The following is a 27,525-nucleotide window of genomic DNA, read 5'->3' as shown; positions in this document are numbered from 1 at the left end:
TAAAATAAAATAAAAATCTGTAAATATCGCTTTCTCTGTGCTCTTACAAATAAAATAATTCGTCAGATTTGTTTCTCCACAGAAACTAATACAAAGGCAGTAGGTTATCTATTGCATTGGTCCTTACCATTTTTACTTTGAGATTGCAGTGTTAGCAGTTTCATCCTGATTACTGTAACTGTGAAGTCAAACTCTTTGTGTGAACACACAAAAAGAAGCTCATTGTGAGTTAGGAATTTTCACGTTGGTTTTAGACACTGTTCATCAGTGAAGGGGGGGGAAACAAATGCAGTCCTGGTAATATCTTTATTGTGAAAGGTAAAACGTGACTTCCGTTGTGGGAGTAGTTACTTGCAGGTGTTCGACATCTGAGGAGGGAAGTGATGCAGATCGGCAGCTCAACCTAACAAACTGTGGGAGCCGGTAAACACACGAGTTAAGACTCTCAGTTGAGTTTTCAGATATTTATTTGTTTTGTATAAAAACAATTCTGTGGAGGATTTTCAATATTAATACAAACATGAATCATTTATATTCAACTCTGATAGAAACATTTGTCATCTTAGTATGAATATGCAAAAACAAACTCTTAATTTCAGTTATTATAACTGATCCTTTATGTGCAGGAAAAAATTTTTTCAAAACGTCTTTCTGCCAAAGTGAAGCTTTAGAAGTTAAACTATAGAAGCATGTTTTTTTCTTAAGATTAAACATCGGTTTTAAGTAACTTAATTAAGAACAATAGTAAATAGTGGGTGTGCGTAAACAAAAAACTACACACACACACACTTTCCTTCTTTTTTTTGTGTAAGGGAAACATAAAATTAAACACAAAGTTAAACTCAAAAACTTTACCCACAACAAAAGACCCAAGCCAAACTATTTCAGATGAAGAGTCAAATTTGAAGAGAACATTTTTTAGTTTTAACAGATTTTAATAAAAATGTATTTGAACTGAAATAAGTTCAAACTGTATCAACTCAGGTTTTGATAAGTTTACATTACAAATGAGTTAAAGTGAAGCTGATCACAGCTGCTCTGATGTTCAGAGACATGAAATTAAAAGGCCTCCTGAACATGAAATAACTGCTAAACAAAAACAGATTTTACACATCTGTTAATTTCTGATCATTTCTTTGGTTTTTTCTTTTTTAACAGGAGAAACAGACATTATTGTTATGACCTGTTCATTTATTATTGGACATCTGTTATTTGTGTACAGTCACCTCCCCTTGTTGCCTCATAAGTCTGAACTTGGTTCAAAAAGTAACACTAAGAAATAACGGTGAGCTTATTTTAAAATAAATTAGAATTTACTGCACTGTAAAATTTCAAAAACCTCTAAAAATTCCCAAAATCATCAGCTTTTCCTCTCTTGACTTAAAACGTGTAGATCTGTGAATCTGTAAAAATTGCTGAACAGAACCAGTCATGTTCTCCACTGTCGTATGTGAGCTGGATGATTTAAACCTGTCATTATTTTCCACACACTGCGTTTGTACGTGCTCGCCTTCAGGTTTTAAAGTGGGTGAGTCAAACATCATAAAAATCAAAGTTACAAAAAATAAGTAGCCATAATTTCTCTAAAAGACGCTGATGGGAACACAGACACACTGGAAATGAGTCCAAAACACTTTTCTTCTGTGAAGAAATTAAACTTACTCTGACGAGATTTTTTACTTTTACTGAAATTAAACATTTAGATTTAGGAATTGTGGAAAGACTGTTATTCTACTTCTACTGGATTCAAAAAGTAAAATACACTTTCTGGTTGGTATGATGTATAAATACTGTCAAAACATCAGAGCGTTGATGGTTTTAATTACCTTCTTTGTATTTAAACACTTCTGGAAACACAAACTGAACAAAAGAATCTGAGATCTTCTCAAATCTAACAAGTCAATATGAGCCAATGTGTTTTATGTCACAACTTCAGTTCACTCACTCACTCTCTTTGTCATGAAACAATAAATATTAAAATTAAAATTCTGACTCTGGACTGGTGTGCACCTTAATAAGCTTCTCATCTGAAGACCAGCACTTTTGAACCCGTATCACATTTCCAAGTATACCTGTGCACCTGTACCTATACATGTACCAGTCGTAGATTGCTGAGGGTTACCTCTCCCAGGTGATGCAGGTGAGTCAGTTCGGGTTCAGCGGCAGCTTGACAAAAGTGATTGAAGCAAGCTCCTTACAGAACTCCTCAAGGACAATGATTCCTCTGAGTAGGGTCAGGTGTTCGAGCCTGTGACAAACCAAGAGATGAACTCACGTAAAGAAAACAGCAACTGTTCACCTGTGAGTCCTATCCTGTCTTCTTCATTCAGTAGAACCAGACATTGTTCATTTTGCTACAGGCTGTGAGGATGTAAAGTCCGTCCATTACTGGGGGGGTCAAACCCTGATGCCTGTGTTTTCTGGAGAACTGCAGGAGATATGTTGGACCTACTGCAGCAATCTTAAGGAGAAACACTAGGACCTGATTCTTGATCCACAGTCACTTCTCTTCTGATCAGAGAAAGGTCTACAGAGACCGAAGAACACTTAGACTCCAGCTTGACTCATCTCTGTGTAAACCTCCTGCTTACATTACCCACAATGCACCTGGATCTTGACACGTTGTGGGGCAGCTAAAGAGTCAGATCAGCTCACTGCTTTCTAACTTGACTCAGGTAAACTCACCTGAAATAAATCCTGAGAACAATTTGGAAGAACAAAATATAACTGGAGAAAATTCTTTTTATTTAACCACAACTATGTCACAGAGGTCTCTCACAAACATAAGGAATATAACGATGTAAAATCGTCATTAAAAGAGGGGAATACGGTTCAGAAATCCTTTTACTAAGATGCAGATTTACTTGGGAACTGGGTTCTGACCTACAGCAGAGCCCAGGAGGCCTTTCAGATGTAGAGGCATCAGGCTTTGAGTATCTAGTTATGACAAAAGCTTAGGCAACGCTAAATTATCGACTTCAGGATGCGAGAGAATGAAAACCTAGTAATGGTATTATACTGAATCGGCCGCTAACAAAACTAAAGAGAAGCTTCAGGAAACTTTTAAGTTTTAATGTTGGAATTATTTGAAATAGTAACTCTATAAAAGGTTTGTTAGGCTTATTTAAGTTAGGGCCCAAGTATTCACACATTACACCAAAGTCCAGTACCCAAACTTCAGATTGACAGGCACCTAAATGTTTTAGTTTATTATATTTTAGATCAAATTAGAACCCGACAGTTGGGTTATTTAGGATCCAGGAATTAAACGAGGATCTTCTACTAGTTTTCAACAGTGGTGAAAAGGTCTAACAGCTCTGTTTACATAAATTTTGAACTTGAGGCTCTACAGTGATTATGACCTAGTCAGGGTATTGAAAGAAACACACTCAAGAATTATTTCAAATAAATTTTGTATAAAACTGAAATATCCAAGAGGACTGGTGTACTATGTGAGTTACACAACAAACTTCACCAAACTCTTTTTGGTGAAGTTTCATTATAACAACAACAACAACAACAAAAAACATCACAATCAACATTAATGTTGGACACAGGGATGCTAACCATTCCCACATTTTTGAGTTTCACAAATAAATACATAAAATGTTAATTTTTAGGAAAATGTGCATCTAATCCTCGGGCACTTTTTGTTATCGGATCACCATGGACTGTTGGATACTAAATACACTGATCAGACACAATATTAGTACTAGTAGTCTTAATAATATGATGAAGGCCAAGGCTCAGCATAGCCACTCTAAGGGTATTGCTATAACACGTGTTGCTGATCGACATACTTAGGAACACTTTACATTCAGCAACATTTTATGGTAAAGTTAAAATCTACATGGTTTTACAAGGAAACATGACAGAGAGCTAGGCAAAAGAGTCAGGTATTTACCCAGTGTCGTGGTTCAGTCCCAGCAGGTTTCTCCTGGTGTGCAACAACCTATCAGTCAGGTTGGACACCTGCTGGATCCTCTGCATCAATTCTCCCATGACCTGAGAGAGTGACAGGTGGGAGATATCTGAGAAACTGATTCTTTTTTTAACAATTATTTTTTTATCCGTTTTCCTGTGTCTTACCCGTACAAGGACAGAGAACAGCGACCTGGAGCCGTGAGACAGGTGTATGTAGGGGTTCAGCAGGTATTCGTTCAGCAGTGGGTGGTTGAAAGCTGACATTCTTGACAGTATGGCTGTGAGCTGCAAGTTCAGCTCATATGGCTGCAAACACATGAAGGTTAGTTACTGACTCAGAATGGTGGGTTTGGGATCAGGCAGATAGGTGGGTGTGGGGTTAGACAGGTGTTGTACCTGCTCCAGGATGCGCCCCAGTCGGTCAAACAAAACTTTAAGCAGAGGACCCTCAAAGAACTCCTCCCTTTCACCTAAACAGGAGGCAGGTGTGGGAAGAGTGAGTGGCCAATCCCAGGAGAGAGAGAGAGTCTGACACTGTGTCATCTAGAAGAGGCGATAGGGTTGGTGTTAGAGCTATATTTGTCGATCACGTTACAGAGATTCTGTTTACAGAGAATCACAACACATTTGTCTTTGTTTCAATCCCACTGACAAAATGAATCCATTAGAAAATTTTAAAATTTTGTCTGTAAACTAATAGCCACCAATACATAGGTTATTTGCTCAAACCCTCATCCTCTGGTTAACAATGATTTGTAGAGGACACAGAAACAACAATTAGTTTGTGAGATGCTCTCTTAGATGGTTAGGTGTAATGGTGAAAGCTACAGGAAACATTGTTAATGAGGGTCCTGACAGTTATAGGATTTCCCATCCACAGAAAGCCTGCACATCAGCTAGCAGCAAACAGCCTGTTTTAATGTTTGTGAGAGAGGTGACAGTGAAAAACAGAACTTAAAAAATTTGTTTAGAGGTTTGTTTTCTAACCAGAGTGTGAGCGTCGTGAACGTATGATTCGCATCCTCCTTCCTGCAGAAGCTGAGCTGATTGCACCTGCACAGGAACTAAACACAGGAAACTACACACACGTCAAAGGTTAAATTAGATTTTTGATCTGACTACAAACCTTCATACCTGTCAATTAAACTGAAGTTGTGCTCATACCTGTCAGACTAAACACAGTGCAACAAAAACATGTAAGAATCAACAGGGCAACAACAACCTGTCAAGTTAAACACAGGGCCACAAAACCAGTTAGACTAAGCACAGGGCAACATTGATGCTCAGTGTGATAAACAGCCCCTCAGATTAAACAACCAGGCAGATTTTGTACAGAGGCTCAATAATATTGATGTGGGAGGGGTCTGTAGTCACCTGTTGACAACATCAGGAGCTGATCCCTGTCCAAATGGAGGAGGAGGAGTAGGAGGAGTAGGAGGAGAAGGAAGCAGCTGAGTGTCTGAGAACAAAGTGTCAGTGAAAAACGGGTCGTCTTCCAGATCCCTGAAACCACAGTGAAACTGACTTTAAAGCAAAGTGAAAATAACCACATTCTCAGAAAAGTAAATATTACATATTTATCAAAAAAACAAGTGCCATAGAAAATTAATAATAAACATCTTAGTTTTTTTATTTCTTAGTTCTTTGTTTTACTAACAAAAAACAAAACAACCAAAAACATTGCATCAGTAAAGGACAACTTGCTAAGAACTTAAAACATTTTGTGAAATATTAAATTGCTAAATTAATAAGAAAAAAAAGTGTAACAATGCACTTAAAAGGAAAACATTTAAAAATATTGTAAAATGTTTAAAATAAATTAGCTAAAGAAAGTTGTTTAAAAAAAAGCCATCTGTGAAAAATAAAAAAAGTATAAAAATATATGTAAGACATTTAAACATTTGACAAAATTAATATTGTTTAATAAATTCCTAAAAAAAAAAAGTATCTACTGAAAAAATGTTAAAATGTGGAAAAACAATATTGCTAAACATTGAAAATATTAGCCAAATACTGACAAAAATGATTCAACAGGAATTGGGTACATTTTAGGAACTAAAATATATTACAAAAAGAAAAAATTGTGATAAATATACAAATATTAAAAACTTTTATAAAAAAAAATATATATTTGACACAAATTTAAATATCCAACAAACCTATCCTAATATTGAAAATCATATGTATCTAAATAAGTATCTAACTTAACTAGTAAATGAACAACAAAAACTTAAAATATTCAACAGAAAATATTAAAACAACAAAATATGCAACAAGAATTTAAATGGCTATCTTGTATTCTACTATGATGCACAGAGAATGTAACCAGAATCAACAACTGGCTGAAAAGATGCCAGCAATACACTTGGAAATGGAACATTCCACTAATGTAAAACCATGGATATTTTCCAGATTTCATGTGGGCATTTGATTAAGTGTGACGGACTTACTCGCAGTCTTCGTTGGTCTCAGCATGTCTGTCGTCCACGCCTGGAGCAGGCGGTGACAGGTAACTGCGACTCTGCAGGAAATGTAACACCAGGATTTCCAGAATGTCCTTTTGAGGCTTCTGTAGTAACTCGTCCAACAGAGACAGGGACGCCATGCTAATCTGAGCAGAGAGACACTATTCTAAATTTGTTTTAAGGAGTCTTGAGGAACTGGTTTTGACCAGATCTCCCCACAGACAGGTTTTGTGCTTGACTTACCGGGTCTGAGATGTGGTCACAGTGCTGCAGCAGCAGGTGAGTTAGACTCTGTGTCCTCAGCAGGAAGTGGACCAGTTGATCCAGCAAGGATGAGGACTGGACGAGCCTAACGACAGCACAGAGAACTGAGGTGGAGACCAGGACCACCTGCTCACATCTGTTGACACAAACACACCTGTAGGTCAGATATTTGTTAATAAACATCAATAATGGCCACTTCAGACTGAAAAGACATGTTGTTACGTGTCCAGGAGCTGAGGCTGGACAACGTCCACCAACCACATGTGACGGACACACTGAGACACCTTCACTGACAGAACCTAAGGACACACGGGTTAGAGATTGAAAACAGAACCATTCTTGATGAATCACAACTGATCTATCATCAACATCACACACAAAAGAATCAAATTTTACATTTAAAAAGGTGTCAGATACCCTAAACTACAGCAGTATTAGCAGTTTTAGTATCAGTAGTATTTTTAGTAGCAATTTCCAAATTGGCGTCAGTTTTTTCAGTACTTTTATAGGTAGCAGTATTAGTATCCCAAGTATTATCAATAGAAGTATTCTCAGTAGTGTTAGCAATATTAATTTCATTAATATTACCAGTGATATTAGTATCAGTAGTTTTTACAGTATTATCACAGGCAGCATATAGGTGTGTTTACCTGTGGAGCCGCCCTCATCACGTGATCCAGGAAGTCAAACCATGAGAAGAAGTTGGTCATGTGATCAGAAGCTTGAGGCTTCGACTTGACATCAAAACTGACGGGAAACAGAAAAAAACTGCTCTATTAATATAACCATCCTGCCAGTACATCCCGCTCTACAACATCTACAGCCATAATACCTGTCCTTTGCTGGCAGTGGCGATCCAAAAGTCTGTTGCGGCCCTAGGCAAAACTTTATGCATCATAAAACTGCTATGCTTAAGATATGAAAAATACACACCACACTGCACTGCACATAGCACAATAACTTACAATAATACACCGTAATGATTTGAAGTACACTTGTTCAAATTTGTTTGCATCTAAATTTCATAACTGTCAAGCCTTCATAGCTTGACAGTTGGACACAGATTTCAGTTTACTACAAAAAAAAAAAAAAAAAAAATATTGTCCGAATTAGCTGATTAGAAGCAGCCTGCTAGCTAAGCTAACAAGTTGACTTCTGATGACTCCAGTACAGCTGGAAACATTAGGCTGCTCTGCTAACTCAGTTAGCTAAGTTAACTCATGTTAATGCCTTGCCTGCTGGCACGAAGCACCTGTGTCTTCGAGTTATCATGTGACAGCTACTCTGACACTAATACACCTGACACACATGATTGAGTACTGACTGTGCTGCTTAGTGTTAACTGAGTGTGTACATGTACCTCCATGGGGTGTAAGGCCAGCCCTGCACCTGTCCAGGATTTAGACTCTCAAGAGGCAACAAGGAGTAAAGCTCCACCAGCCTCCCAGCCAGCAGCTCTCCCAGCTGGGTCTGAGAACTCAGTACCTCCCCCGCAGATGCAGACCGGAGACCAGCGAGCAGCAGGAGGCTGTCATAGGCCTTCACAGATACTGATGCCCGCTGTGGAGACAGTTGGTCACCATGACAACAACTACATGGAGAAATCAATAAAAACATCATCTGGACAAGTGAGGTGTGGTTAACCAGTAACTGACCTGACTGTTAGTGAGCTGCAGCAGGGCTGAGAGCAGATGACACTCTGATTGGACAGGGCTTGAAGCAGAGGGCTTTAATTGGTCAGGAGATTGAAGAGTTTCAGAATTGGATATCTGTGTGCAGAGGTGTGATTCGTGAGAGCCTGAAGTCCTGTCTCCTGATTGGTCCATAATCTGATTAGACAAAATCACAGGTGGTTACGACAGGTCAGAGTCAGCTGAAAGGCAGGGAACTAAACTATCAGTTAGTTAACAACTAGTAGTGTCCTCAGTTAATAACAAATTAATTGAGATAACTAGTTAACAGTTTAGGAAAGTAGTACAGTGGTTAGTAGAATTAGTGAGGTTGGTCAGAGTGATCCGACCCAGCAGGAGAGGTGTGTTATTGAAGATGGATTAAGAAAAGTTACTGCTATTGTTTAGTTATCAGTAAACTGGTTTCCTAAATTTCTTTGCATGAAATTAACGACAGTTAACAAAGTTAGAGATTTGTTAGTGCAGTTAATTAAATGTTAATATTATTATTATTATTATTTCAAATCCTTTACTTCCATTGGTCGTTTTTTCCTTTCTTTGTCCTTTTGGCTTCTCCCGTGAGTTCAGGGTCGCCACAGCGGATCATTGTCCGCATGTTGATTTGGCACAGTTTTTACGCCGATGCCCTTCCTGACACAACCCTCCCCAACTTCTACCGGGCTTGGACCGGCACTGCACAGCTGGGGAGGGGGAGGGGCTGTTAGGGGTTCAGTGTCTTGCTCAGTGACACTTCAACAAATACTGGGCCACTGGGGATCGAACCACTCACCTTGTGGTCCATGGACAACTGCCTTTACCAACTGAGCTACAGTTGGTAATTAATATATAATAACATTAATATTATAATTGGTAAATTATTTTTTAACCTAGTGTCTAGTGAAACTGATGGTCTGTATAAGTAAAAAAATTTAAAGTTATGCTGTTAATTTGTAATGTTTGTGTGTTTTAGATTCATGTAGGTAATGTAGTTGCCTCAATTTAATTAAGTTGGTCAAGTCATTTACTTTATTAATCTGATTGGTTTATTAAAGTGTTATTAGTCTAAAAGCAGTAAGGCTGGTTATGTTACTATTCGCTAAAGATCTAAGCCAGTGTTTCGTGAAGTTAACTGCTCATTAACAACAGTGTGATTAGATGGTTTATATAGCCGTACATGTGCTTACTTCATTATTACCTCTACTTAACATTTTGTTAGATTCTTGTTTGTGAGGTTGTAATTTATTAATTAGTATGGTTTGTTAATTGTCAAAGTGCTAATTCTTAAAAGGTTAATGATCAGCTTTATCATGAACAAGAGAAGTGAAGAGTAGGAAAGCTGGTTAGGTAACTAAAGTGTTTTTTTTCATCTTGGTGTTAGGTCTGACAGTAATTAGGTTAATGAAGTTAGACGACAGTTTGTTGATATTGAGGTTAGATAGTAAGTTAGCAATGATGAAGCAGGTCAGATGTACACTGGTTATTTGGAATTGATCAGTTACCAATTGGTTGGATGGTTAGCTGCCGGTTACCTCTAAGACGTATCTAAGCGTGTGTGGATCCTGTTTGACTCTGGAGCAGACGACCAAAAGAAACTGCGCTTCCTCCTTCTCAGTTTGGGAACCAGGAAGTGCACAGAGACGAATCAGCTTCTGGAGTGGGGAGAGATGTCATCAGGCACTGTCAACTCACATGACATGAGACATGACACTCACATGAGCTCACCCATCTCTGCATCAATTAAAAGTCCTGGTATCATCTGACATTTTAATCATATTTCTTTCCAGTCATTTTTAACATATGTTTAGAAGCTGAAAACGCTTCACGTTTTTACAATTACTTATTTGGCAGGCGCTTTTATCCAAAGTGACTTATAAGTAAGGAACACCTCCACTAAAGATCAGCTTAAGTCATTTTAAACTCAGATTTTAAATTACTGCTAATGAATAAAGGGCTGAAGGCAGAGTTTACCTGTACAGGTCTGTAGACATTGACCAGGTGCAGCAGAGGTTTCTGCATCTGAGACAACAGCTTAAAGAAAAACACAAGGGCCTGCTGAGACATCCCAGGAGGATACTGAGGAGGAAAGAGATAGTTAGTGGGAACTCATCTGGTAGAGCAGCAGGTGAGCCTAAACTAATTATCGTTTACTCAGTGACACAACAACATAAAACCTGTCTGATCTACCATAAATTAGATCAGACAGTGGAAAGACACTCTACTCTGTAACAAAACTTTCACCAGTGTTTGTTCATGTTCGATCAATATTACAGCAGTAATGAGTTGTTTGACGTCAAACAAAAAACCTCATACTTAACAGGTGGAGCCACTTACACTTTTGTTGTTTTTAACCAATCTTGTTTAGCCCTGTTTAATTGAACTCTGGTTCATTTCCCCCTGGGTATAGCCGTTTCGCACAGGTAAAAAAAAAACACGAGACCCTTTACTGGATTTAATCTTGGACCGGCCCCAAAAAACTCTGGAGAGGTTCTTATCTGGTGAGAATGTGATCTAACCTCGGTTTAGCCAAAAGCCAGCATGTTGAGAGCTCCTCCAAAATCACTTAGCTTCAAGTCTTAAGGGATTTTGTATGTCTTTCCAAAGTGCGTTCAGCATCTGCTGCAAAGCTTTACTTAATTTATTGCCTAGTTAATGACCACGGTTATGAACAAATACTAACTGGGGAGTTGTTCCATGTTTCATAGCAACTTTTCACTCTCAGGAATACTCACTGATAAAGGACAGAACCAAATCTAGTTCCTATGTTTGCACCACAAATCCATTTGAACAATAAACAGATCAGACAGTTCCTGCATTACTTCTCATGACGCATTTAGTTCACGTTTTCCTGTGTTTGAGAGGAAATGGGGCCAAGGGGAAAATGGAACAAGTTAAACTGATTCAGTGATCAGTCTTATGAGAATTTATAAGACAGTAGAGGATTTAACACGATCCTCAGAGTTAAACTTATAGTTAGATAAAGGCTATTTGTGAAAACTGGAAACATAAATAGACAAAGAAATACATTCTTAAATTACAAACTTGATTAATTAGCAGTTCATCTGAAGAATGAGGAAAATTATACCAATGATACCAAAACTGCTTATTTTTAATTACAAAACCTTTCTAACTAAATCTGTCAGATCAGGCCATTTCAGCTACAATTGTGACATTATTAATGAATATTTAAAATCAGTCTCGGCCTGGCCACAGCTTAAAGGCCTTCTGTAGCTTTAAGGAGCAGTTTCTCCTTTCAACACAGTAATGTTTTAACAAATAATCAAAAATGGTTTTGTTATTTCTGATCTCTCAGACTGATGATTCATCAGCTTGTTTTTTCTAAACATAAAGGTGAACAGTTACCTGAGCTTTGCCCAGTGTGCACAGAGTCTCCAGCAGTTTGTGCTGAAGCAGATACTCCAAACAAGCTCCAGTCTCCTCCACACCCTGAAGCAACACATCACAAATGAACAGATCGATTTGAAATACAGATTAAAAAAAGAATAATTATAATGGCATCTTTGACGTTGGTCTTAACAGAAAGTTGAGTCCCATTTATGCATATGGAACAGGCTGTTGGTAGTGTCCACAAATGTTTCCATCAAACATGGAACTACACTGTAAAAAAGGGGAGCCATGCTGCACAGTCCTCATTTTAAAAAGCACTTTAAAGTTCAGCTGAGAAGCCAAATCGAAATCTATCAAAGTGACAGTGTTTCAGAAATTAGTTTTTGTTTTACACCCTGCTATGGCATAGAACTACAAAAGCTGTACCTCATTTGTTATTGTTCCAGCTTACTTGACAAGTTTTATGCAGAATTAAGGAAGGTGTTTTCGCACTCTGCTAAGTCAACATCTGGAGTATTTCAACAGTTTGGGGTTTTGTGTCCCAAATTTATTCAAACTTGCTCCCAGTCTTTGTTTGGATTATATTTGTGTGTGTCTGATTCGCTTCAGCATTTCTTCAGTTGCCATTCAGACAACATGAATTTGTTCCTTCCACGATCAATCATGTTTGTTTTTATCAACATTATTCTGATAGAAACAAGCATTTAGTGAAAGGGTTCCACAGTTTCACCTGTGAGATCTAATAGGAGTAGGTAATGGCTAATAGGCATCAAAATTGACATAATACACTGTTTGCATTATGTTAATTGCATGTTGAGACTATTTCTTAGAGGATAATGCTGCCAAATCTAAAGACTGTAACACCAGCAACTAACAACAGCTGACAAGGGCTAAGTGGAGGAAAATATACGGTCTCTGTTGTTTATCTCTCAGCTTTATATAAATGTTATTGTATGACAGCTGTGTGCAAATTATTGTAACCAATTCAGCAGAGTTATTCCTTTAACACTGATGAAAATCAATTATTAAAACATTTGGCAGCAACATTAATAATTGATTAGTTGGGTCTAATTACGTTTGTTTGAATTTGTCAAGAGATTATTCACGACCTAATAAAGTGACCACTGAGTGTTTTTACCCTGACAGTGAGAAGCTATGGGCAAGAGAGCATCAGGCAATGTGACAAGAGAGACACAAGTGTGTTACCTGTTGCTTCTCTTCGTACACCAGAATATCCAACATTTGTCTGAGGCGCCATGGGATGTCTGTGTGTTTGACAGGACGGCTGTCATCTGTGCACAAACACACACAGGCTTGTATTTATTACCCAATAGGGACTTTCCACTGACTTTAATTTCTTGAACCTTAGTCTAACTTTAACCATAACCAGTACTAAACTAACCTCAACTCTAAAATTATGTAATTACTGTAAAAGTTCTGGACTAACAATCCAAGACTTCGGAGGAAGTAGAGATGGTCTATATCATCACTGATATGTGATGGTTTTCTGTTTGCATTCACAACAGTAGAAATGAAATGAAAAACAAATTAAGATTGAAAAGTCTTTGTGTATTTATGTATTCCTATATTCTTTTGTGATGAGGATGCAGACATGTGTATTATCCAGAAGGACACTTTTATTTAAAATTTCCCCTTCAGGCAAATGGCAGTAACATGTCATATTTAAACTCTGACACTAGCTTTTACAGTACAACATTTTTTAATGCTATGAAGGGGGACCAGGTGGCTCAATTTGTAGACCATTGGGTGGGGATGCAGAAGGCAGTGGGATTGAATCCCACCCCACCAGGTGTGCCCCACCCAGCTACCAAGGGTCACTTGGTGCTGGTCCTGAGCCCCGATGAAATGGAAAGGTTGCAATAGGAAGGGCATCCAGCATAAACACATAAATACCAAATCAACATGCAGAACACATTCCTCTGTCGCTACCCCTGAAGGGACAAGCTAAAAGCCGTTGATTTAATTTGATATCTTAAATGTCAAATTTTAAATTTAAAATGTTACTAATATGAGCCAGTGGTAAATTAGCACATCCTTTGCTGGTATAAGGCCGTTTGCCTTCCCAGGAATGAAGAGGACACCAGTCCGTCGCTCTAAGGAGCTGCAGGCTGCTGACATCACCAATGTCTCACCTGGCAGAGCAGATGTCACAGTACTAAGATGTACACTGTGAATTTTGGATCAATTTGATACATTGTTAAATTTGAATGAAGTGATCACATCTTTTAAACTGAATGGAACTTTCTTGCATGAAAAATAAAAACTTAATAAATTCAGTCATAGGATGACAATTACAATATTTTTAGTATCCGATCAGCACTTCAAAGGCTCAGTCAGCGTTCAACCAATTGGCTTAAACATATGACCACCTTTCACCTGTGAAAGGCACTAAAAGTAAGTGTTTTTAAGAACTTTTATGGTTCACAGATCTTGGAGACGGGACACATAATAGGGAGAAGTTCAAGCCATAGGAGAACTACGAAAGGATTCCTCTGATGCAATTGCACCTAGTCATAGCAGATTCTCACCTGTGGTCTCGATGTAGTAGTTAGTGATTGATTTCCAGTGATCCACAAAAGAGTCCAGCAGATCCACTGTGGGCTCCCTCTGAGAGACAGAAAGGTAGAACAACCTATGAATATTCTGTGTCTGAATCATTAAAACTAAATTAAGTCTAAAGGTGAACACTTGAGAGCACACATACAGGGATTTACAGGACCAGATGTTAGATTAGGGGCCTGGGAAAGACTAGAAACCTGTCTAGGGTTTTCCACTGCTTCTTGCCCAATGACACCTGGGATAGGCTCCAGCCCCACACCACCACCCTGGACAGGATAAGTAGTTACATTTAATGAACAAATGGAGTTAGGACACACTAGGTTTACAGGAGTTGCGCTCCATTTGGCCATGCCGGTGTTCCATTTGTTACGTGCAGTTTTTTAATATGAATAATAACCACGCCCAAATAGACCGGAATCGTGACGGGCACACTGTCAGTACTCAGCTCGGCCCTGTATGAATACTAAGAATACCTGAGCACGTCACTCCATGTCCACATAAACACATAAACTCACCTGCTGCAGGTAACAGTCAGAACTTTAACAGCAGTTAGGTTCACAGCTAACACCAGATAAACTAACTTTGTGTATCGTACAAAGCAGTCACAGTCCCACACCCAAACCCTTAAGCTCTCAAAGCTACAAGAGCTAACGTTAACTGAGACTGTCACAGAAGTTAACTGAGCTAACAGAAGCTACCTAAGCTAACAGTTACTAACTCACCGTCTCCAGGGCGTGTAGCAGCATGCTTGTTAGTTTATTGAACGTATCCATTCTCCCGCAAAAGCCGACCGACACCGCCTCTTCGTTAACCTGGTCAGACAAGTTTAGTTACAGGTTACTTATCGGTTCTTTGTGACATGTTGAAAACTAAATTAAACAGCTGATCGTGTCAAACTTTAATAGATGTCCGGTGTTTTCAAAATAACAGTCAGGAATTTTGAATACATCCGGTTATGGCATTTCAAAATAAGCCTTTCATTATAACCTTACTTCGCAGACATTTTACTCAACTGAGACATGCATTTCATCTTAATAATCTTAATTGTCTCTAGTTATCTTAAGTGTTAAACAGAGAATTGAACCCTTTAGTCGCTTCTTCCTGGTCTGCAACATTTTACAAACCTATTGGGTTAAAATAATTTGGGATTATTTTACAATTGAAGGTTGACCACCTATTAGTTTTTTGGGCTTAATAGTTCAGTTGTGAAAGGGTTAATTAACATCCTTAATTATCCAGCCAGGAAAAAAAAACATTTGTAGATGTGTATCACAGACAAACTTATTAGTGTTCTGAACTTCAGAGCAGGTCATTGATTTAGGATTGGGGTGCTGTAAATTGTATGTTTTTATTTTTCCCAAATATTAAATACTTAATATGTATCACCTATTGCAGTGCTTGGCACAGTATGTAACCTCTTTTTCTTTCGTGTAATCAGCCATTGTTTTTTGTAATTATGTATCTTCTATTGAATTGTATTTAGTATTTGTTTTTTGTTTGTTTGTTTTTTGTTTGTTTGTTTGTTTGTTCATTTTTTGGAGAAAAAAATCATAATGCTGATTTAACCTGAGTCAAGTTTCATATAAAAAAAATTATATATTAAAAATAAGACTTAGTTTTCTTAATAAATTAGTGAGATGTGTATAAGAGTTTGGTGTAATTGAATCCAACAGTTGTACTACATTCATTTGAACTAACAGACTGTCCAGTCAGAAATTTCGATTTTGTGTTAAACCCTTTCCTGACCAAGTTTATTTTAAAAACTTGCATTCTTTATTAGTAACTTAACAGATTTGCCACCCAAGACCCTAACAAAGAGTTCCCCATGTGATTTGTAGCCACACACATCTTCATCATGTCATTTGCTTTCAGTGTTTTATCATTACAGTTCCCACAGTTTTGCTGTGGATGAAAAAGATGTTCACCTGGTTAACAGACACAACAAAACCAGGTAGGAAATGGAAGGAAACTTTTTATTAAGTCGAATGTAGAAGCTTTTCAACTATGTGTCTCCTGCTCTGCTCAGAATGATGTATGGGCAGAGTTTGACTCTATGGGAAAAGTTTCCCATCTTAATTAATATGATAAAGTACGAGCAAGATGTGAAAGCTAATCGCAGTTTGATGATCGAAACAAAGATCCAGAAGTTTCCAGTGATAACAGAAATTGTGGATTTAGAGAAAAACCATAAGATTAGTATTTTAAGGTTCTTCTATTGACTTACAAGATTTTAAATGGCCCCAGCATATCAATCAGACCTTTTCTGGTTCCATTTAGATTCCTCCCATCTCAGTCATCAGGACTATTATGTATCCTAAAGTTAAGAAAAGATCGGCTGCTCAGAGGGCCTTTTCATATCGTGCTACTTTGGAATATTCTTCCTCTCTCTGTTAGACAGTGAAATACCCTAGAGTCTCTTGAAAGTAGAATAATTTTTTTTTTATATTGTCTTAATTATTTTAGTCATATTTTGGCATGTGACTGTTGTTTAGCACTTTGAGAGGCTTGCACAGTGCTATAGAAATAAAGCATATTATTATTATTACAGGGTAATTTTATAATAAAGTTTAAGGTTACAGATGCAGTGTCATATCTCTGTTGTTCAGGCTGGGTGTGTCTGCTCTCCTGCGGGGGGCAGCTAAAATTACCTCAATCCCCTCCCTCCTGTGTCTCAGGTGCAGCTCAGCCTTTGTTAGTCAGTTTCCATCTGTTTCCTTCCAGTTGAGCACGACCAATAAACGCTGACGGTGAGTTTACTGTTGGTTATCCGTTTTTATCCTCCAGCTGTTTATTAGTTTATTTTATATTTATCTCAGCACTGTTTGTTTCTTCTGTCCTTTCATTCTTCAGTTTTAGTCTGAAAACATCCAGACTTTGTCCTGAACCTATCATTCAGTCTGTAACTAACTCAAATTAAAGCTGGGAAAAAAAGGAAATTCATAGTTTCCAGTTTCCATAATTGTCTCAAACTGTTTATCATAATTAGCATCATCACCAGTTCACCTTCTCACGAATTAATCGTTATTCTGTTGTTCAGACTCAAGTCACTGAGCAGAAAAAACTTGTTGTATTCAACTGTTGACAGTGAGATCCAGCAGGTGCTTGAACGCATCATCTAAAGGTTTGGTCTCAGTTCCTGAGGAGGAAAAACAACACAGCTCATTAAAATAAAAAACCTGCAAACTCAAAACCTCGTTTTTGTAATTTAAATTTAAATGTTCAAAGTTTAGTCATAAATTGAATTTAAGTTTGAGGCTCACATGTTTGTCACTCTGGCTCTGCCCCTTTCAGGTGGCATCATGGTTTTTCACCCAGAGTTCGAGCGTGCAGGTAAGAAGGTGGGGCTTCAGGTGTGGCGGGTGGAGAAAATGGAGCTGGTTCCTGTACCTGAGAGTCTGTACGGAGGGTTTTACAGCGGAGACTCTTACTTGGTTCTCCACAGCACTGAGACCCAGAAAGGAACCCTGCAGTATGACCTGCACTACTGGCTCGGTACACCATGTACTAGTACTACTACACCTGCAGTACTTTAGAGTAAACTGTAGTACTTACTGAGATTATTATTATTATTACTTAGTAATACTACTGAATGTTTCATTGTAATTTTACCTTGGGGGTTTCACCTGGTGCAAACCTGGTTCTGCTGTGGGATTGGTTGGTTGATCTTCAGGTTCAGAGTGTTCTCAGGATGAGAGTGGAGCAGCGGCCATCTTTGTGGTCCAGATGGATGACTTCCTGAAGGGGGCACCAATCCAGTACCGTGAAGTCCAGGGCCATGAGTCCAGCACTTTTATTGGATACTTCAAAAGTGGGCTTAAGTACATGGTAACTACAATTAAAATTAGTAATTTAGCAGACACTTTTATCTAAAGTAAGGTGCAGACACCAGGGACAACTTGGCATTCGGTGTCTGGACTAGGAGACAAAGCACTTATTAAGTTTAGTTTTAATCTGATTTAGTTTCACATTTTTCTTTATTGTTGAGTTTTTCTTTTCCTAGAATTAATTTATTTTTAACATAACTCAATTTTACTGTTTACTGTACACTACTGTAATTATTTAATTGAAGTATAGAAAAAATTAGTTCTCTTGAGTAGAGCCCCAGATCCTCCCTGTTAAGAGCCATGTTTTTTGGTACTAATTATAGTATTGATGACATCATGTCCTGTCTGTCCTTAGACAGGGGGCGTGGCTTCAGGGTTTAAACATGTGGTGACCAATATGGTTCAAAGGCTTCTACAGGTCAAAGGTCGGCGTTTTGTCAGGGCAACGGAGGTTCCAGTCAGCTGGAAGAGTTTCAACAAAGGAGACAGTTTCATCTTAGACCTTGGACAGGTGAGACAGAGAGGTGGGAGAGCTAGAGAGAAGGGAGATTGATAAAGAGGGGGACAGACAGTCAGACAGTTCTGAGGCTGTCTCTCTCTCTGTAACTTTGTCTCATTTCCATGTCTGCATCCTTCGAAGGAGACAGCAAAGACCTAAGTCAAATAAAACGATCTGGTCTATGGAAGATTTCCCATCTACATCACCAGCTGTTTCATATTGGATGCAGGAGGCCAAGCAGCTGAGCTTGCTGCCAACTGACTAGTTTCTAGCTAACATTTCATAACATAAAACCTTTTATAAAAACTTGCACCTTCATTTTGTTACCAATGCAGCCAGATAGCAAGCTCCCAATACCAAGTAAATTTGTATGCACAAAGTATTGTGGGATATATTGGGCATCAAAGTATCCACCTGTTGATTCATTGGTTGCCAAGGGAAAAGTAGGCTGCAATAATTGGCTCTACTTATCGTACCTTGCTTTAAAATGCAACCTTCGAAATATGCCGCTCCTGAATTCAGACACAGCCTCTGTCTCTCTACAGGAAGTAATCCAGTGGTCTGGTTCCAATAGCAACCACTTTGAAAAGCTGAAGGCTGCCATTGTGAGTAGTGACATCCTCATTATTGAGTGACATTATATCAGAGTGACATAGCTAACAGACTGGTTGATTGACAGGTATCTAAAGGTATCCGTGATGATGAAAGAAGTGGGCGGGCCAAATTGCTGATTTGTGATGAGGGGGCGGAGCCAGACAGCATGCTGCAGGTGATGGAACAGTAAAGGTGTTTTCACTTTAAGAGCTAGGTTGGAGAACTTACACTTGTATACCTCTCAGAGTGCTGCACTTAACAGTGGCACCATAGCTACAGTGCTAATATTGCTAATGCTAATACTGCTACAAGACTCAGACTGTGTTTTTTTCTTAACCATCTTTTACTTTTCTTTTACTAAGTTTTATCTTCAAATGTGGTATATGAATAAGTGTCTAAACCTTTTTTTTTACCAAGTATTACAATATGACAATTAGAATTAGACAAGACAGCTGTAGCAAGGGAACATCAGATAGCAGGAAACAAACAGCAAATTAAACAACAACACAGCAAGGGAAAGGACACTAACCCTCCCCCACCTGCATAGCTGAAACCTTAACAGGCATTTCCAATATAAGCAACAGTTACTACATCCCCAGACCTCTCCTATCTGAACAGACATTAAAGACTAAGGCTAAATTTTTAGGCCTCTGCACCGGCGACAGCCATAGCCAGGAACGTTATATTTTGTCTGTACATTTAATTCTTGTAAATACAACATCAGAAGAACACCTTGGTTTAAAGAAAGAGGTCACTGTGAACATAAAACATCCACTTGGACCAGATATCGGTGGTTGAAGGTATGAGTCACAAGAAATCACATCCATCTTAATCTCGTCAAAGCTGTTACTCAGAAAAGGCTGGAGGGGATTTTATTACATTCGGCACAAATATCCACCAAAGGCAGAATTATACTTCTCCGTCAATACACACAAACATTTACACAGACCAAAGGAGAGAAGGGAATTATGGTTAATTGAAGGACACAGAGGGTTGCAGAGCTCTGTGCACATCTCCCAAATCTCAACGTGTTGTGTGAAGATGTGCATCGAACAAGCTGATTGTAAAATGTCGGGAGTCTGGATTGAAACAGGCAAAACAGGAGCTGGAAAAAAGAATGAAAGAAGAAAGGTAACAGTTTATACCTGCTAGATGTTCACATTGCTTGTCTGATTTTATGTAATATTTATATATGTCATTTTATATATTCTTGTTGTACACCTGCTTTATTCAGTCTTAAGTGTATTATTTTGTTTTCAGTGTGTTTTGATAAAAAGCTGTACTTTTATTAGAACACAACAGGGTCCCACTGAGTGTTTTCAGATGTGTATTTCAACATATGACTTTTTGTTTCCAAAAAGTAAAATAAAAAAATGAAAACTAAGAAAATTCTCAGTTTGGGACATGGAACACAAACTATTTGGTTCACAAACAGTGATATTGTTTCACAATTGACCATTTGGTCTTTGATATGACCTGTTATCTCTCAAAATATTCACAGGTTAATTCAATAACAACAAAGGATGTATGTGTCCCCTTCTGGACACATACATTTATTGTGCAAGTACGTATAAGAGAAACACGTGTGAATGTATCTAAATGTAACCTGAGTATGTACACGTATGTGCAGAACGCTGAAGTATAATTTCGCTTTGATAAACTGATTGGAATATGAGTCTGGAAACACATGCATGAAAACTTTAACTTGAATGGTTTGTGGATGCTAACAGAGCAACGACACCTGATCTAAAACTGGAACTAGAAATGCCACACCACAGCTACTTTCTTCAGACCTTGAAAACAATATTGATAAGTGATTACGTGTAGGTGTAAGAAAGTAGTACATTGATAGACAGGCAGACTCAGTTTTTAACTAGAAACAGCTGCAGCTGAGATTTCACCAAGTAAAATACAGCAGTTGTTCTAAGTTTATTTTGCAATATTCACAAACCCTAATATGTTCATAGTTGGTTTGTGTGTCTGAAGCCGTGATTCAAAAAGATCTGGGCAGTTGAAGTGAAAGTTTCAGTGCCCTGCAGAGAACTGCACAGTCTCCCCCACAAAAACAATGATAGGAGCAGGTGCAGTACCATCAAATGTTATTAAAATTAAGTTTACAATTAACAACACACAATTGAAGTCAGGTTTCTTTTCTGTTTTCCAATCAGCATCAACTGACAGTCCTTTAAAAATGTTTACCCTCTGGGAGGCCATCTAAGTAAAATTAGCTTCACTTTGTCACTTCAAACCCTTCACAAACCTGATCACTATCAGAACGGTTCAGCAGATGTTTCCTTCGTCATTCAAGATGACGAAGAGAAACTCTGACCTTGTCCTTTTGACCTATGTTCAGGTTCTCGGGAAGAAGCCAGAGCTGCCTGAAGGTGACAGAGATGACACCAAGATGGACGCCTCCAACAGGAAATTTGCTCAGCTCTACAAGGTAACACTCTGAGACAGGTATTTCTCTTTGGGATACTTATGGAGGGCTTTTATTTTGAAGCAGCAGCAAGAAATGTTCAGCTATCTCTGTCTGTCTGTCAGGTGTCTAATGCTGATGGGAACATAGCCGTTACCATGGTGGCAGAGCAGAACCCCTTCTCCCAGGATGCTTTGCAGTCCAGCGAGTGTTTCATCCTCGACAATGGAACCAACGGACACATCTTTGTCTGGAAAGGTTTACATTTTCACATCATTGTTGAAAACTCCTCTGGAACTGGTTCAGACTGGTCTGGACAGGTTCTTCTGACAGAATAGCCATGACCTGATTAGTCACAGCTCATTTTCGACCTAAAAAACACAAAGTGTGTGTTTACAGGTAAGGATGCAAATGCTAAGGAACGTTACGCTGTCCTGAAGAGCGCAGAGATGTTCATACAAAAGATGAATTATCCAACGCACATTCAGGTAAACAGGTATCGGTTGTTAAAGACTTGTCACTTGTCCTTGCTCAAACTCACATAAGACAAACTCCATATCTACGTTACACCTGGGAAAATACCTGTCCATTTGCAAGATTACCCCTTTCACATTAACTGTCCAAACTGTCTCACCTGTCCAACCTGACACTGTGGTCTCTCCCAGGTCCAGGTCCTTCCTGAACATGGGGAAACTCCACTCTTCAAGCAGTACTTTAAGAACTGGAGAGACAGTGATGACACCGATGGCATAGGAACACCTTACTTGTCCAGTCATGTTGCAAAGATAAAGAAGGTAAACCAGTCAAGATCAAGTTCAGATCAAATTGCTCTAAACCAGACCAAAGCCGAACCATCTGATTGGACAGGTGCCATTTGACATGTCCAAGCTTCACCAATCAGAGGCCATGTCAGCGCAACACCGGATGGTGGACCAAGGAGACGGGGAGAAAAAGGTGAGGAGGGTGGTTTTGGTTGATCAGTGTTATTCAAAAAAGCAGAAAGTGCCATGATAATTTTTAACCCTGACTAATGTGTAAAGGTGTACTCTCTTATAGCTACAAGTCTCCAGGTTTTGGTCTAGGAGTCAAAACCTAGGGTGATAACAATCCAGAGTTTACTTGCTGCTGCTCAGCGACATGCTGCACTCACTTTTCTGGTTTCCCCAAATCTACAACGGAGGCAGCAATCTAAAGAGTCCACTTTCTTGGAGATACAGTAGGTTCAGTTCTTTAAAAATGGAGGATTCATAAGGGGAGTGTAACAGTGAGTAAAGTGAAGTAACCGTAGATGATGTAAAACTGGAGGTGGATACAGTGAACATTGTGGGAGCTGATTTGATCACCAGTTTGATTATGCGAGGTCAGATATGATCTTGCTTGTAAGCAGATTGGTTCAGGCAGATGGCAGCTGATCAGTGGAGGGATAGTTGCAGCCAGTGATCTCCTAAGCAGAGGATGTGCTGTAGCCATTGAATGTCCTGTTTGGATGATGCAAGGATGGATCCACTGGCTGAGGAAGGTTGAGCATCTTCAGCTGACTGAGGACAAACATCAATTCAGTGGTTTCCCCAGAGAGCAATAGCCTCAAAGTTGGAGTTGTTGAGTGTCATCCTAAACCGCCCCAATTCATGTTGAGAACCACATAGTTTGGAATGACTCTGTACACCCCTGTGCTTGGCTGTCTCTCTGTACATGTCTGTCCATAGATCTGGCGTATTGAAGGGTCCGAGAAGGTTCCAGTTGATCCATCAGTCTTTGGTCAGTTCTATGGAGGAGACAGTTACATCATCTTGTATAAGTACCAACATAACAGCAGACAAGGTCACATCATCTACATATGGTGAGAACGTACTACAACCTTCTGCAGAAGGATGAACTTTATCTTTGTCATTTGTTCATTACACTGAAAGTTTCTTTTAAAAAAATCTGTCCAAAAGGTATCATTTGTGTCTTCCTCTGTCCCCCTCTGTAGGCAAGGGACAGCGTCCTGCTCATACGAGGTTGGAATGTCAGCTCTCTTGGCTGTACAGATGGATGATGAACTGGGAGGCAGTGCTGTACAGGTACATGGTGTGGGAACAGTGGGAACACTGGATTAGATCAGACTCAGGACTGAGCTTAACCCTGTCACCTGCTTTCAGGTGCGAGTGGTTCAGGGAAAGGAGCCTGCCCACCTCATGAGCCTCTTCAAGGGCCAACCACTGGTGGTTTACAAAGGTGGGACTTCCAGAGAGGGTGGCCAGTCAGAGGTGTCAGATACCCGCTTGTTTCAGGTTCGAGCCAATCCAGCAGGGGACACTAGGGCTGTGGAGGTAAGACAGAAACCACTAAGTTAAGTCAGGATCAGTCTGTAGAATGTTAAGGCTTCAGATAAACTGCTGTTCAAGTATGCCTACATCTACACAATATGTTGCCAGTGTGTAGTTGTTATTTATTTATAACATTGGTCAGAAATGTTCTGCTTACTGATACTAGTGGTACAACAGATCAAGAACCTCACAGACTACATCAGATCTTGATTTTTGTGTCATAGATCAGATCAAAAAATGTTTGAAAAGATACTTAATTAATCCCCAGGAAGTTTTGTGTTCCTGGTCTTCTTGAGCAAGACACTGAACCCCAGTTTAGTTCCTCCAATAGGCTGTAGGCCCCCATCGGTTTGAGAGTCTGTGCTAAAATGTGAAGAGCTTTAGGTACCAATGAGGTAGAGAAGTGCTGTATAAAGTAAGTAACAGATGTTCCCTGTGCTAATTTTAGTCCCCAAAGACAATCTGCAGTAGTTTGGTTCCCCCTTAGTATGACCTTTTACAGTTGTTTTGGTTCTTAAATGTCCCACATTAATGGAGTCTGGTCCCAGCATTAGACCAGTTTAAGGTGGAGTGTCCTTCTCAGGTGGATCTGTCCTCATCCAGTCTGAACTCCGGTGATGTCTTCATCCTTGAGTCCCCTTCTGAATCCTGGATGTGGAAAGGGTCAAGGAGCAGCTTGGCTGAGGTCGAAGGAGCTGAACACCTGGCTAGGATCCTACAGGTCACCCCCACCCCACTGGAAGAGGGAAAAGAGGAAGGTAAGAGGGGTTTGCTATTTTATGTTTGCGCAATACAGATGCTAAAAAAACTAAACGAGCTGATGTTCTAACTCTGTATTCGTGTACAGTTGCCTTCTGGGAGGCCTTGGGGGGGCAGCAGGACTACTGTCGGTCCCCCCGGTTGAACAACAAGATGGAGACTCATCCTCCTCATCTGTTTGCCTGCTCCAACAAGACTGGAAACCTCCTGGTTTGTAGAAGTTTAAAAGGAAGTTTTGATTAAGCACATCATTTATTTTAATCAGTTTAAAGGAAAACTCTGATACAACTGTGATAGCACCTGCTGAAACCTGCAAAAAGGAAGATCAAACATTCTGAATTGTCGGGTGTGATATGCTTTCTGTTAATAGGTGTTATTAATAAGGAGGAGGAGTTACATTATTTATTAATGCAGACTTTGTATGTAAGTAAGAGAATCACCACCTCTAGGAGCGTGTTACAGTAGGAATGGAACTGGAAAACCTGAAAAGTATAGTTATAGTTCTTTTATATACAGAACCCCAGGATCCCGTATAGATACATTTATCGATACACTGATCAGATTATATAGTAGGCTAAGTTTTGAGAAGGCGTTTTTTCTGAATGGGGGTTTCATTATTGATTTACTGAACCCCTGCAGGTAACAAAAGATCTTGACTAAGTCTTTACAACTTAGTCACTCAGCCAAGTAGGATCACGATCAATAATGCCACAATACTTTTCCAACTCTCAAAAACAAATTAAATCCAATATTGAGTTTAATGATTGTAAACTATCGGAGGCCTTCATGGCCTCAATAAGGATTTAATGCAGCAAAATAGGGATGTAATGTATGTGAATGATGTGGTTAAGGCCTATGATGCATTATTAAATATACCAGGAGAATTGTCTGATAAAAATGACCCAATAGTTGAAGATACGATAATATAGTTATACAGAGAATTTCTAAAAAGAAGTATTCTGAAAAGAAGTACAAAAGAAATTTGGTAAATAAATGACACAAAGCAAAAAAGATCATTAAAATAAATGATTAGAGAAAAATAGATAAATTCTTAAAGGAACATGGGAAATACAAGAAGAAACAAACAAAAAGAAACAAAGTCACAAAGGTTTTCCAAATTACTTCACAGCTGATAAAGGAACCACCAGTAATGATATGAATGACTTAGCAGAAGAATTCGCTGATGTTTTTTATTTGTGAATGTGAATTTTAACTTAACAAAGTCAGCAGGATAATGATGATAAATGAAATAAATGTTTCTAATAGAAATAAATGAGAATGAAATGATCAGTGCAGTTAGGGGTGGCTGTAGTTCAGTTGGTAAGGCAGTTGTCCATGGAACACAGGGTTGGTGGTTCAATCCCCAGTCCCAGTTATTTGTCAAAGTGTCTTAGGGCAAGACCCTGAACCCTCAACAAGCCCATCCAGTGCTGGTCCAAGCCCAGTAGAAATTGGGGAGGGTTGCATCAGGAAGGGCATCTGCTGTGGCAACCTGAACTCACAGGATAGGCCAAAAGGACAAAAAAAAAAAACCAAAAACAATCAATCAAGTAAAGGATTTGACTTGAATAATTTTTCAAAATAAATTTGTCATAACATATTCTACATTTATTTTTAAGTCTTCTTTGCAAAAAAAGACAATTTTTCCTACCAAAATTAAATTAGCTAAGTTGATACCACTTTACAAAAGCGGCGATCAACACATATTTTCCTGCTTCCTCAATTTTTGAAATTTCTGTGTTTGTTGTGTTTGTTTGTTGATCGTTTATATGACTTCAATAAACATTAAAATTTACATGAATTTAGGGAACTGGATTTGACAGAAAAAATATATAAAAAAATATATATAAAAAAAAATATATATCAAATGTAAGCCAGTAAATCATATCATTAAAAGTGTTTGTGTTCAGATGGAGGAAGTTCCGGGTGAGCTGACGCAGGATGATCTTGCTCCTGATGATTTTATGATCTTGGATACCTGGGACCAGGTGAGTCTCTCCTGCCCTCACCACATTAAACATATAAACCTAGAGCCATTCCAATGTACATCACCACCTTATTGACCTGGGTGAGACTGGCCTGTAAACAAGTACAAGGTGGGAGCTTATTGTTTTGGATAAAAAGCATGACGTTTACATCAATTGATTTTAGTGAATCAATTTTATATGCACGAGTTGGTGATCAGAGTGTACAACAAAAATATTTTGTCTACAGCCACTGAGAATCTGGATTGTTATGCTGCTAGACACGTAAGGTGTGTGTGTGTCAACTTAGGACTGCATGAAGTGAATTACTTGTGTGGTGGAAAATAACTGTCATAAAGAATCATAACGGGCCAATATGGTGACAACATTGATAAACCACAGCACCAGGCCAAAGCAGCCAATGCAGCCAATGCAGTGTCTACAGTCACCACAATTACAGGTCCGCCCATTGGTGTCCTGACTTCCTGTGTCTCCTGAAGGTGTTTGTGTGGATCGGGAACCAGGCTGATGAGGAGGAGAAGAGGGAGTCGGCTGCATTAGGTGAGTCAGAAAGTTTGGTTCATCATACTGAGCTCATAGTTTCACTAGTGTAACACCAACAGCCACATGTGTGTTTTCTGTCCAGCGGTTCAGTACATCGAGAGCAGTCCAACCTACAGAGACCCTCGTACGCTCATAGTGATCGTGAAACAGGGATTTGAACCACCAACCTTCACTGGCTGGTTTCTGGGCTGGAACCACAAGTGCTGGACCACTGACCCACTGGCAAGCTTCATCAAGCACCTGTGACATCAATTCCCATTTAAATGAAAGAGCCCAATGATCGCCACTGCTTTGTTTGAATCAATAAAACCTGTTGCTTTGCCTACACACCTGTGCATTTATACA

General features: G+C 39.0%; 2 protein-coding genes across 4 annotated transcripts; one reads left to right on the top strand and one right to left on the bottom strand.

Annotated features, from left to right (window-relative positions):
* Positions 1 to 449: 449 nt before the first annotated feature.
* Positions 450 to 15,172, bottom strand: LOC137135888 (FHF complex subunit HOOK-interacting protein 2B-like). 3 transcript variants are annotated; one of them, XM_067520627.1, is made up of 19 exons: positions 14,971 to 15,166; positions 14,394 to 14,514; positions 14,218 to 14,296; positions 12,875 to 12,960; positions 11,684 to 11,767; positions 10,292 to 10,396; positions 9,853 to 9,972; positions 8,309 to 8,482; positions 8,014 to 8,213; positions 7,304 to 7,400; positions 6,876 to 6,952; positions 6,633 to 6,789; positions 6,375 to 6,550; positions 5,299 to 5,427; positions 4,912 to 5,002; positions 4,321 to 4,467; positions 4,090 to 4,230; positions 3,905 to 4,005; positions 450 to 2,248 (listed from the first exon to the last, which is right to left on the bottom strand). In XM_067520627.1, the coding sequence occupies exons 4-19, from the start codon at positions 12,908 to 12,910 to the stop codon at positions 2,146 to 2,148; spliced, it is 1,938 nt and encodes a 645-aa protein (XP_067376728.1). In that variant the 5' UTR covers positions 12,911 to 12,960; positions 14,218 to 14,296; positions 14,394 to 14,514; positions 14,971 to 15,166; the 3' UTR covers positions 450 to 2,145. The 3 variants fall into 3 exon arrangements, with proteins under 3 accessions (XP_067376728.1, XP_067376725.1, XP_067376727.1); XM_067520624.1 differs by lacking the exon at positions 14,394 to 14,514 and having other exon boundaries at positions 14,971 to 15,172; XM_067520626.1 differs by lacking the exon at positions 14,394 to 14,514 and having other exon boundaries at positions 6,375 to 6,535; positions 14,971 to 15,172.
* A 1,823-nt stretch (positions 15,173 to 16,995) lies between these two features.
* LOC137135886 (gelsolin-like) lies at positions 16,996 to 27,505 on the top strand. Its single transcript, XM_067520613.1, has 18 exons — positions 16,996 to 17,740; positions 17,919 to 18,073; positions 18,428 to 18,583; positions 19,117 to 19,176; positions 19,251 to 19,340; positions 21,519 to 21,608; positions 21,710 to 21,842; positions 21,984 to 22,072; positions 22,250 to 22,378; positions 22,452 to 22,538; positions 23,291 to 23,424; positions 23,557 to 23,647; positions 23,726 to 23,896; positions 24,477 to 24,651; positions 24,741 to 24,862; positions 26,563 to 26,640; positions 27,117 to 27,177; positions 27,263 to 27,505. Exons 1-18 carry the CDS (start codon positions 17,509 to 17,511, stop codon positions 27,424 to 27,426), a joined length of 2,217 nt encoding a protein of 738 aa, XP_067376714.1. The 5' UTR covers positions 16,996 to 17,508; the 3' UTR covers positions 27,427 to 27,505.
* The last annotated feature ends 20 nt before the right edge of the window (positions 27,506 to 27,525 follow it).

Source organism: Channa argus, chromosome 11 (assembly GCF_033026475.1).
Source record: "Channa argus isolate prfri chromosome 11, Channa argus male v1.0, whole genome shotgun sequence".
Classification (NCBI taxonomy): Eukaryota; Metazoa; Chordata; class Actinopteri; order Anabantiformes; family Channidae; genus Channa; species Channa argus.
This window is presented reverse-complemented; position numbering and strand designations above follow the sequence as displayed.

Excerpts from the sequence above, each read along its gene's own strand:
- LOC137135886 (XM_067520613.1), top strand. The coding sequence starts at position 17,509 with ATGTTTGTCACTCTGGCTCTGCCCCTTTCAGGTGGCATCATGGTTTTT. Across the intron at positions 18,584-19,116 it reads TCATCTTAGACCTTGGACAG|GAAGTAATCCAGTGGTCTGG; the intron begins GTGAGACAGAGA and ends GTCTCTCTACAG. Across the intron at positions 19,177-19,250 it reads AAAAGCTGAAGGCTGCCATT|GTATCTAAAGGTATCCGTGA; the intron begins GTGAGTAGTGAC and ends GTTGATTGACAG.
- LOC137135888 (XM_067520624.1), bottom strand. The coding sequence starts at position 15,021 with ATGGATACGTTCAATAAACTAACAAGCATGCTGCTACACGCCCTGGAG. Across the intron at positions 10,397-11,683 it reads GCACACTGGGCAAAGCTCAG|TATCCTCCTGGGATGTCTCA; the intron begins GTAACTGTTCAC and ends TTTCCTCCTCAG. Across the intron at positions 6,790-6,875 it reads CAGCCTCAGCTCCTGGACAC|ATGTGAGCAGGTGGTCCTGG; the intron begins GTAACAACATGT and ends TTGTGTCAACAG.